The following is a 10874-nucleotide window of genomic DNA, read 5'->3' as shown; positions in this document are numbered from 1 at the left end:
TGCCGATGATGTCGTAGTTGCGGGACTGGGCCAGGACTTCTAGCTCATCCATTTTATTCCTCATACTGCGTGCGTTTGTGTAGAAGCACTTCAGGTGCGTCTCCTTACACTCAGCACCTTGTGGATCTGACCGAAGGACCTCACTGGCACACAGCCCCTCTGATTCTAGCATACCATCCCTTAGGTCTTCACTGGCGTGCCTGGTTTTAGCCCCTTCCCCCTTCGACTCTTTGGAACTTCCAAAGGTATTTTTTTGAAGGGCATGGTGACCTTGAAGTTTTTCTGTCAGTGCTGTCTCTATTCAGTCAGCTTAGCTGTGCTTTAGGACACCCCAAGCAGTTGTTGCTATATTCAGAATAATGGAGAAGTCTGACTAAAGTGCACATATGATGTGTCTGCTACATTCTGAGGGTTTTCCTACCCCACTAATTCTGGGAAGTCTTTATAGGCTGCTGGGGTGGTTTGTGTGATGTTAGGAAGATCCTTAGCAATGCCCTTTTATTTTTTTTAAACTGATTGGTTTTTGTTTTGTCTTGCTAACCATGCTGAGTCGTGTGAAAAAAGTGAGTGACCTTTAGGTTTTTTCAGGATTTGAATCTGAAAGTGAAGGTGTTGTTCAAAGGGTTGTTGTCCAATCAGTTCCAGCACTTTGGGTTGTGGTAAGCTTTCATTTTCAAACTGAGGTGTTTTCAAAAACAAATAATTCAAACCTGGAATCCTTTGTAGTTCAAACAGGAGATCAACTACGTTGATCCAGAATCATACATAGGGGTCGTGAGCTGTAGGTTCCTCTTTAAGCAACTGGGGACCAGCAGCTGCATGGGACAGGAGAGGCTGAAGCTCCAGCCTGCCACAAGCTTTCTCTGTGTAATGTGAATTAAATCAATCCCCTCAGCATTAGCAATGTGAGTGACTGGGAACAAGGGTATCTGATGTTCTTCTCACCTTAAAGAATTTAGCTTGAGGGATGGTTTGAATAAACTGAGAACACGGTAATTAATGGCTCAAGCATTTTTGTTTGAATTTTTGACTTGGAAGTTGCATAGCTCTGCCAAATGTGAATAATGAAGGGTCTTTTCTATCCCTTAAAGAACAACAGTGTTTTCTTTTCATAGATTGTGGGAGCTCCTTCCCTATCACTGGATGCTCAAGGCAGCTCTGAAGGAAGTCAGTAACACTTCCTAAGCTCACTGGGGAAGCCACAGGTCTTAGCATGATCATGTTTGCAGCTGTCTGCCAGCCTTGTTCTGTTGTTCCCAATGGGTTCCCTGTTGTGCTGATGTCTTCTGGCTAGTATGTGCTTCCCAAGGATGGTGTTTTTATTACTTTCAAATCTTGGATTGCATGGTGTATAGAAGATGTTTCTTCATAACAAGCTGCATGAGTTGCATTTACTTAGTGAATGTGGAACTGTATCCTGTAAGCTGCTGCTTAATTTAACTTTAATATTAAATCATGTGTTTCCTCTGAATCCCTGTAAGATTTCAAGCCAGTAACTCTCAGCACACTTATTTCCTTCTAATAAATCCTCTGCTCTTTCAGTGGCATCTATCATCAACATAGTGATTTTCCCTCAGCGTTACACTTCTTGAACCTATATATTCTGTCATAGTTTTTTTCTTGTTCTTATCAGTTGACCCTTATATACTGCTTCGCCTGCCTCCTGCAGAAGACCTCTCTATTACCTTTGCTTTATTCAAAGCACTGAACAAAGTTCTTTTTAATTGCTGTTGTCTGATCTTTGTCCTAGAGAAACAAAATTAGTTCTTCCAAAATAAATGATCTCTGGAGCCTCACCCAGCTATCAAACAGGACTATTGACTGAATGCCTTATCAGACCATGTAATGGTGCAGATTCTACCGGCTTCATTGACTATTTAAAGATTAACACAAACTCTATTCTAGTTTATAAGAGACAAAGGCAAGAGTGAAATGTATGACCTCACTCTTCTGGGTACAAATCTTTCAGCAATCTGTAAGAGTGAATTGTTGGTACAGGAAGGTTAATGCTGCACCCCTTCTTCCATAAATTGTCTTTATCAAATCTGTCCCTTCTCTCACGTCTGCCTTATCAGATTGGCCTAAGTGAGGTGCATAAGTGAATCCTCTTCCAAATTTAATTTCACCTTCTTGGAAGTCCAGATACTATTTAAAAAAATCCTTTAACAAAAGTCTATTTCTGACAAGGAATGAATGCTGACTTGAGGTTTTAACAACTCAGCAACTATACCCTTGAATACAAAATACTCCATCAAATTGATCAGAAAGCTAAAAATAGCATTTTAAGGTAATATGCCTGTTCTTCCTTTAACCAAAGAAGAAAAGTGAAGTACAGATTTCATTTCAAACTGGCTGTTGACCTTTCCTAACAGTTAACTTCATAAAATGAAATAATGTAGGGTTGAGTTCTGTATGGAGACTTTTGCTGTTCAAAGATATTGCCTGTGAAGGGAAAGCTATCAATAGCTCTCAGGTGATGAGATGCATCCAGGGGTCCCCAGGGAACTGGTGGATGTAGTTGCTAAGCCACGATTATATTTAAGAAGACATGGCAGTCCAACGAAAATCTCCCTGACTGGAACAGGAGAAACATAACCTCCATTTTTAAAAAGAGGGGAAAAAAGGAAAAGAAAAGGGAAGTATAGGCCAGTCAGTCTCAGCTCTGTGCCTGGCAAGAGCATGGAACAGATTGTCCTCAAAACTATGCTAAGGCACAAGGAAAATAAGGAGTTGACTGGTGACAGCCAGCATGACTTCACTAAGGACGGGTTGTGCTGGACAAATCTGTTGCCCTTCTACAGTGGGGTTACAGCACTGGTGGACATGTACCTGGACTAGTGGAAAGATTCAACACTGTCCTCCGTGATATTCTTCTAAATTGGAGAGACATGGACTTGATGGATGGACTGCTGGGTGGTCACACTCAAAGAGTTGTGGTCAATGGCTCAACGTCCAAGTGGAGATCAGTGACGAGTGGTGTTCCTCAGGGGGTCAATATTGGGACTGGTGCTGTTTAACATTTTTGTTGGTGACATGGACAGTGAGATCAAGTGCATCCTCAGCAAGCTTGCTGATGACACCAAGCTGTGTGGTGTGGTTGATGTGCTGGAGGGAAGTGATGCCTGTTTGAAGTCTCACCAGTCCCTGCCAAATTTAGCAAATGGTGAAGAAGTCCTAGTGCATTCTGAATTTGTTGTTCTGTCTTTCTGGAGCACTCATAACTGTCTCCTCTCTCTTGGTATGTGAGCAGTGGGGAAACTCACAGGGAAAAATACACCTGTAGACTGTGATGTAAGTTTCTAAGCACTTGCAGGCTTTCTTCATAACTAAGTGTTCAAGATGGTAATGGTGACATTAGAAAAAGACTAACAGGTCTGGTATGAAACCTGAGTAGCGACAGTCCAGAGATCTTCGACTGATCAAAATTATTGCTGAAGCTTCACATCTCAGGCTGGTTTCCACCCTTTAGCATTTCCAGGCAACTCTTATTTCTAACAGTGCTTCTCTGGATGCTGCTCTCTGTATTCACCTCATCGATATTCTGTCTCTCTAGCGAAGAGGTGTGTATCCCTGTATCTTTGGCTCCTGATAATTGTCTTCCATGGCAATTTGATCTTCCAAGCCTATGGTTTCCTTATCACTAAAAGCAAGGATTTTGAATTGTGTCTCTCAGCCTTAAGCCTGGAGGCCACTTCCTTGTTGTCAGCATTGGTGCATGGTTAGCTTTTTTTTCAGTCCTTATGTTGGATGTGATGTATTTGGTGTCAAAAACACTCCCAACGTTACACTCTTATCTTACAACAGAGTTTAACATTAAAAACTTTTTAAGGTGATACAGGGAAGAAAACCAAAGAATGTGGCATTCCCTAGTTAAGGCAAGAGATCGGATTACTATGGGTATATTGTCTCTTCAGAGCTTGGTTTACTGTACCGTTTTAGTGTACCTCCCTGGTAACATTTGCCCTGTCCCACAGTGGGATTTTAACAAGGAGAACAGGCAAGCTACATGCAGGGCAGGAGGGATGGCAACTGCCCTAAACTTTCTTCTAAGTTTGATGCTTGTGCTGTTAATGAGATCAAGGGCAGATCTGGAGATCAGGTGCACGTAAGAAAAAGATGCTGATTTGACTCCCTATGTTTTCAACAAATTATTGGAAGGCATTGCAAGCTAGCAGGGCTCAATGTCCGTAATGCAGTTTGTTAACCTGTATTTCTGTAACAGCCAGGTTTTCCTAGTGGTGGAGGTGAGCTCCTTGGAGGTCTACCCCCCATCCTCTGCCAAGAATGGCAGCCTCCGGTATTAGACCCATTGCACTGGGCCAGGAAGAGGCTGTATAGCTACAGGGGCACTAAGACATCTGAGTTATGCTCCACAATTACAGGAGAAAAAAGGTTTTTGATATTTATTTGGCCTGTCAGGACCCATCATGCTGTTATCTGTTACTGTAATGGATCTTACCAAGCTTCTCCTGTACCTCATCAGCCCTGGCCCTGGCCCTGTGCAGTAGTGTAGCTGATAGGAATGTTACACATTTTTATATTGCATCAGTTAGAAATGTTTTTACAAGGAGTTTCTAATGCTGTGAAACTGTTTTTCAAATGATCTAACTTAAACCTCGCTTCCTCTTGCAGATTTTAGGTGATGGGCTTCAAATACTTCATAGTAATTGCGAGAGCTTCTTAGAGACTATCATAGAGAAATTCTTTTTCTGCAGAACAGCTAATTCTGTTGTTGGCAGTAGTCATAGTTTGTTTTAAAGCAAAGGAGTATGTGCTTTGATAATATATGCTTTACTGTAACAAAATGGGGAAAAAAAGGAAGAAAATTTAGTAGAATTGAGTTCACTCATACAGTGAAGAACACCATTCACTCACGCATTGAAAAACAAATACGTGAAATGAAGATAAATGCCTTCTTTTTGCTATAGGTTCTTTGAGCTTTAAACATGCAACAGCTTTAAGTATACTGTGCCTTTTTCACATAAGACTACTTTACCTTACTTTGAGCAGTCTGGATGTTTGTGCCAGCTCCAAAAAACTGAATACTCACACCCAACTTAAAACTTAAAAAAGGATTCATATGGAAAATGTATTTTACTTCTGATTTTCATCCCACCTTGACAAGAAAAAGTAATGCTGAGCTGTTACTGAAACTGAAGATAGTCCAGACGTTAATACAAAGAAGAATGAGAGGACCTTGGTGTATGTCCTGGCTTGCAAGAAACATGCTCTGCCTTCAGTGATACAAGCCAATTTTTTTAATGGCTATAATTTTGTTACTGCTGACTTATTGGATCTCCTGTGTGAGAAAATTGCACCATCCATTTTGAACAGCTTGATGATTAAAACTCTAGCTAAGCCAAAGAATAGGAGCATAGGAGTTCTGACCAGACAATACTTTTAAAATTCATTTCTTAGTTGGTTAGTAAGGAATTCCTAGTGCTGGAATTATCTTAAATACCACCTCAAACTCTAGTCTTTGCTTACTGTCTCATCACTGGCATCCCTACTGTTCTTTCTGGGACTTGAGTTTTCCCTATGTTCTTATTCGTTTTTTTTCTTAACTGCAATACGAGTCTTTAAACACCCACAACACCTGGAAGAATAGAGAGAAAACTGCTATCAATGCAAACGTGTACAAAAGATTTATTGTAAACAAAATACTTCTGTGCAAACAGTTAGGAAAATAGTCTTCCGTTCTTTAGAAATGGCATGTGACTTTTTTAAAATGTCAAAGCCACCAAACCTACTCTGTAGGTACTTCATGCAGTAACAGAGCACAGATGAATTGGTCCACTCAGCAAGGTATGATTTTTTTTTTTTCTTGCAGTGTGGACCTCATCTCTGAGGCTTACTGTTGGCTCTTAAGCAAGACCTATTTTTTTTTAACGTCTCTGAAGTAGGAAGATTGATAACGACCAAACAAAACAAAACCAGAGCTGTAGCAGCATGAGGACTGCCTCTGTTGGCTTCTCAGGCCCTTGGTGTGTGATCCCCAGCCAGCATTTGTCATGTGAAGCTCCTCAGCATGGGTCCTTATTCGTCCTGGACACTGTACTCTCATCTTAGCTCAGGCTGTAAAATTCACGCACGGGGTGTTCCTCTAGCCTGTCAAATTCATTAAGGCGGAAGTGAGTTGCCAGTTTGTTCACCATTCTCTTCAGGGTGGCGGAGGCTGCAATGACTTGGAAGATTAGGAAGAGGGCAAAGATGATATTGACTGATCTTTCCAGTGGCAGGATTTTCAAACCTTCGTTACAAAGCAAGAAGAGAATTATAGGTAACTGCAGGAGGAGAGTCAGGAGCCAAAACCCAGCCAGCTCAGGGACCTGTAACAAGGAGATATCACCTTTTAAAAACGGGCAGTTGGGGATGAAAAAAAACACAAAACCAGTAACTTTTACTCTTCTAAAACACAGGAAATAATGTGAAATGGCAAAGTGAGGTGGCTTAATATTTCTGTATACCATGGTTTTAACAGTGCTTGTATTTTCTGAAAAACAGTTTTGGGGAGTGAGAGGGGTCCCCTCTGAGGGTGGACTTCTTCGAGTCCACAGAAGTTAATGGAAGTTGGTGCCAAGGTAATACAAGATGCAGGCTGTAAATCAGAAATAACCTCAACATACAATCTCTTGAATGAACTGTCATGCCATTTGAATGATGTTCAACTGCAGAAAGCTCTCCTACACAAAGTAACATGTATGTGTAGTAACATACCTTCTCCTGCAGGTTACCGATGTATCCCAGGTACAGTCGAATGATCTCTATTAGGGAGGCTAGGATCATGACTGTGACCAAAATGAACTTGTAGTAATCTGACAGGACTGCATACTAGAGGGAAGAAGAGAGTAGAATTTTCTGCCGTGCTGTTTCATAGTATGTCATCTGTGGTTAAATGAAAAAACTGTATGCTACTGCAAGTTTACAGTGTTGTATTGGCTTTCAAATCCTCCTGAGCCTCCAGTTTCAAGCAAATCCCAAATAAACCTACTAAATTCTAACGTCAGTGAGCACCATCTCTGTACAGGGAGGTGTTTGCTCAGAAACATCACACTTACAAACAACTACTTTCCTTCAGGACTTACCTTCAGCTGGAGCATGACAACACTGCTGAGCCACCAAAACGGGAAAAAATAAACGTTGAAATAGAGGGACATCTGTAGTGGTAAGCTGGAAACTATTTCACTATCTGTAGACAAACAGAAGCTTTTATCACTCCTAGTTTGTACCATAGTTCAGACAGAAAGATTATGTTCCATCTTAGCTTCAAGCAAGAGCATTATCACCTTTCTGAATCAAGTTAAATGTTAAGAAAAGGAATTTCACATATCAAGAAGAAAAACCACCCTATCTTAGGCTACAGTATTTTCTGGAATCTAAGGTAACTTCCAGTATACAGGATACAGAAATTTTATTGCTTAATTGTAAATTCAAGCTGTGTGTCTGATTGTGAAGTAAGCCATAAGCTACTACCTAATCAGTCTGACTGATGGGCTTAGCTCAAGTATTGCTGTACACTGATACTGCAGAAATATTAAGTGGTAATTTGTATTGCTGTTCTTAAGAGAATGGTCGAAGTTGAAATAAGTACATACAGGATTATCCTCGTTTTGTACATGATCTTGTGTAGGGACTTAATGCTAGAGAGCGGAAACCCGTTAATGCTTTTAGTTCTTGAGTTAAGAATTTCAAATTCATGTCAAACTAAAACTTAGTCAATAAAGACTGTATCAACACACTTTGTTCTCTTCAATGTAGAGAACAGTAAATATTGAACTCTGCAGGCTGTAAATTCTGTATTTACCATTTAATTATAGATTTAAAAGATTTGACTGAAAACAAGGAGAAATTTAAAAGGGCATTCCAAGGGAATTGTTCATTTTAATGGGTGAAGTTTTATTGCCATGGTCAACTGATACTGCAACCCATTTACTTCCATTACCAGCAGTCCCATTTTTAACATTTTCCCCAAATGTAGACACGTTTCCTCACTTGATAAGTGAAGCTAAACTCTAAGAAGCACTAACTAAAACCTAAGCAAGTTTAGAAAGTATTTGTTGTGACCTGTTGATTTGTATTCAAGTCTTCTGCCTGCTACAATTATGACGTTAATTGAAACTCAGACTGACAGCTACACTTCTTTGCTTCCAGACTCAGAACCACCTCTCTTCTGACATTACTGTCTCATTACGTATCTTCCAACCATTTTCATACCTGTCTTTGTTCCATCTCAGTCTGGCATCCCTGTTTCCATTCCAGCAACATGCAGCCTGGTACAGTCTGTTCCAGAAGTCTTTATGATAGTTGCAGAAGTATTCATGGTAGCTACTAGACTAGATGGGAAGGGAGGAGGATTTGGGAGTAGAACTAGGACAGACCTTAAGGGTAGGGTGTGAGGGGCAGGAATTTGTACTGAAATAGAAAGTGCAAGACAACCAATATCCTTGTTTAATAATCCCTTTTTTAAGCATCAGCACTTTGCTACAATCTACAAATGAATGAAAATCTATAGGTACTTCAGTTTCACTATCTACCTGAATTTGTTCCAGCTGTCCTAATGAATCAGTCTCTCAACCTCAAAACTAATGTGCAAATTGTTGATTTTGGAGGGCACTGAGGTAGAATTCCAAAACAGTTTTATTTTTCAACAAATAATAATAAAAATAATTAAAAAAAAAAAACAAAAAAAAAAACAACAACACAAGACTATCCAATTAGAAGTCAATAAGTAACTACATAATATGCACTGGATGAATATTTAATAGTTCATAATACTATTCAAAAAAAAGAGGCCAAGAGCTGTAATTTCAATTGCAATGATGATGTTTGAGGTACATTTAAGGTATCATCAATGCAATAGTGGTATTTGTGACTTCTGCTCAAATTTTGAAATTGTCTTTTCAATGAATGCTTAGCAATACAAGACAACTCTAATTCATTTTCTATTCCTACTTTAACTTGTACTTATTTTCTGGAATTGTTTAAAAAAAGGAAATGTGAGACTATTGCAATGGCCAATTCCTTCATGCTAGATCAATTCACTGAAGTATACATGTGTAAGCTTAAGATTTGAAATCCTGATCCCAAAGAAACTAACAGTACATTTGTTGTTGCTGTCCATGGGCTGAATACACAGACAGGAGTTTTCGTAAAAGTAAACTGCAAAGAAATTACTAAAATAGAAATTTTCCTTGGAACCTAGAAAAATGTTGTTTGATAAATGAAATGATCTGGTAAACAGTGTGTGCAGTATAGCTACACTGGTGTAACTACACAAAGAAAATGAGCGCTCTTATCTTGAAATGACTTTTTGATTAATTTTATCACCTAAGAACTGATTTACCAGTTAAAACTTTCATGTTGGCTTCTATGAACATTATTGTCCTATATAGGCGGTTTACTTTGATGGCTACTGTCACTCCAAAGGTATGAAAAAGGGGCATGTTAGCCTGCAGGTTTCACTGGCCATGTGGTGAATAGTTATTAGTCCTTACAGCAGACTTGAAAGAAGAAGGAAAGCTGGTACTTTGTTGTTTGAGATCTTGATATTTAGCTGTAGCTTGGTGTACCTCTTCAAGCTTTGGGTATCTTGTGTCCAAACTGTGCAGGGGTACTGACCTTACACCAGTAACTCAGTTCTTTTATTTGTTCTTGTTGTTCCCTATAAATCCTTCATACTTCTTTATTTGGGAGGTCTGATGAGTATCTGGTGTGAGTAACAATGGATTCTACCTGTCGTATTTCACATGCACGCTCTCCCAGTGCTGTTAAGGTGGGTGTAAGTATCCTGTATAACTGACTTTAAATCATCCTGTTGAGTATTTTAAGAGTCCAGGAAACCAGCCCTAAGCCAACAGCACGTTAAGTGTGGGGTGATGCTGAAACTCTGCTTGCTCTACTCCAGAAAATATTCACTAAACCACGCCAGATTATTGGCGGTGAAACCAGATCTCGTGTACAGGGCATCTCCACTTTCCACCAGCGTTGCCCGGGCTTGGAGGAGGGCGATGGGGCTCCCCTCCAAGCCGGGGCCGCCAGCTCCGCCATCCCGCCCCTACGCAATTTTTGGGACAGCGGCGCCTTCCCCTCACCGACCACAACCGCCCCAACGGCCGCCAGGCGCCGCTTGGCGCCGCCATCTTGGTTGCTGGCAAGGGCTCCCCGCCCGCCTCGGTAGCCGCCGCCGCCATGTTTGTTGCGGGCGGGCCTCTTACCTGCGCGCTCTCCCGGGAGCGGCGGGGCGGCGCCGCGGCTGTCGGTGAAGACGGTGCGGCTGAAGGAGCCCAGCCGCCGCCTCAGCGGCTCGGGCAGCGACATGTTGCGAGGCAGCGGCTTGTCGCGACTCCGCCGTCGCCCTGGCGACGGGGCGGGGGTGCGCAGGCGCGGTGGCGGTCGCCGCGCTCCCGCTGAGGGCGTGCGGTGCGATTTTGGAGCTGTTCGTGCTCAAAGTGAATGTCCGTGAGGCTCGTTTTGTGACACCATCATCAGGGTTGGAGAAGACCCCCCCAGATCATCTGGCCCAACCATCACCCTACCACCATTGTCACCACTAAACCATGTCCCCAAGCACCACGTCCAACCTTCCCTTGAACGCCCCCAGGGATGGTGACTCCACCACCTCCCTGGGCAACCTGTCCCAGCGCCTGGCTATTTCTGAGGAGAAATGTCTCCTAATTTACAACCTGAGCCTCCCCTGGTGCAAATTGAGGCAATTCGCTCTAGTTTTATCACTAGGTACCTGCAAGAAGAGGCTGACCCTCAGCTCTCCACAAAATGCCCTCTCCTCGAGGCTGCCTCTCTCTGTCACTAATAAAAGCAGCGGTGCAGACTTTTTATTCCAGGTAGGTTTTGTCCCTTATGGGATGCCCTCCCAG

At 41.8% G+C, this 10874-nt stretch overlaps 1 protein-coding gene across 1 annotated transcript; it reads right to left on the bottom strand.

The window, feature by feature from the left end:
• Positions 1 to 6065: 6065 nt before the first annotated feature.
• Positions 6066 to 10317, bottom strand: TMEM17 (transmembrane protein 17; the record flags this gene model as incomplete). Its single annotated transcript, XM_084283394.1, has 4 exons — positions 6066 to 6329; positions 6718 to 6831; positions 7086 to 7189; positions 10215 to 10317. 4 exons carry the CDS (start codon positions 10315 to 10317, stop codon positions 6066 to 6068), a joined length of 585 nt encoding a protein of 194 aa, XP_084139520.1.
• Between the last annotated feature and the right edge of the window lie 557 nt (positions 10318 to 10874).

Source organism: Netta rufina (genome assembly GCF_964035555.1).
Source record: "Netta rufina genome assembly, chromosome: 3".
Taxonomy (NCBI): Eukaryota; Metazoa; Chordata; class Aves; order Anseriformes; family Anatidae; genus Netta; species Netta rufina.
The sequence above is the reverse complement of the archived record's forward strand: the minus strand, read 5'-3'. Positions and strand labels throughout refer to the sequence as shown.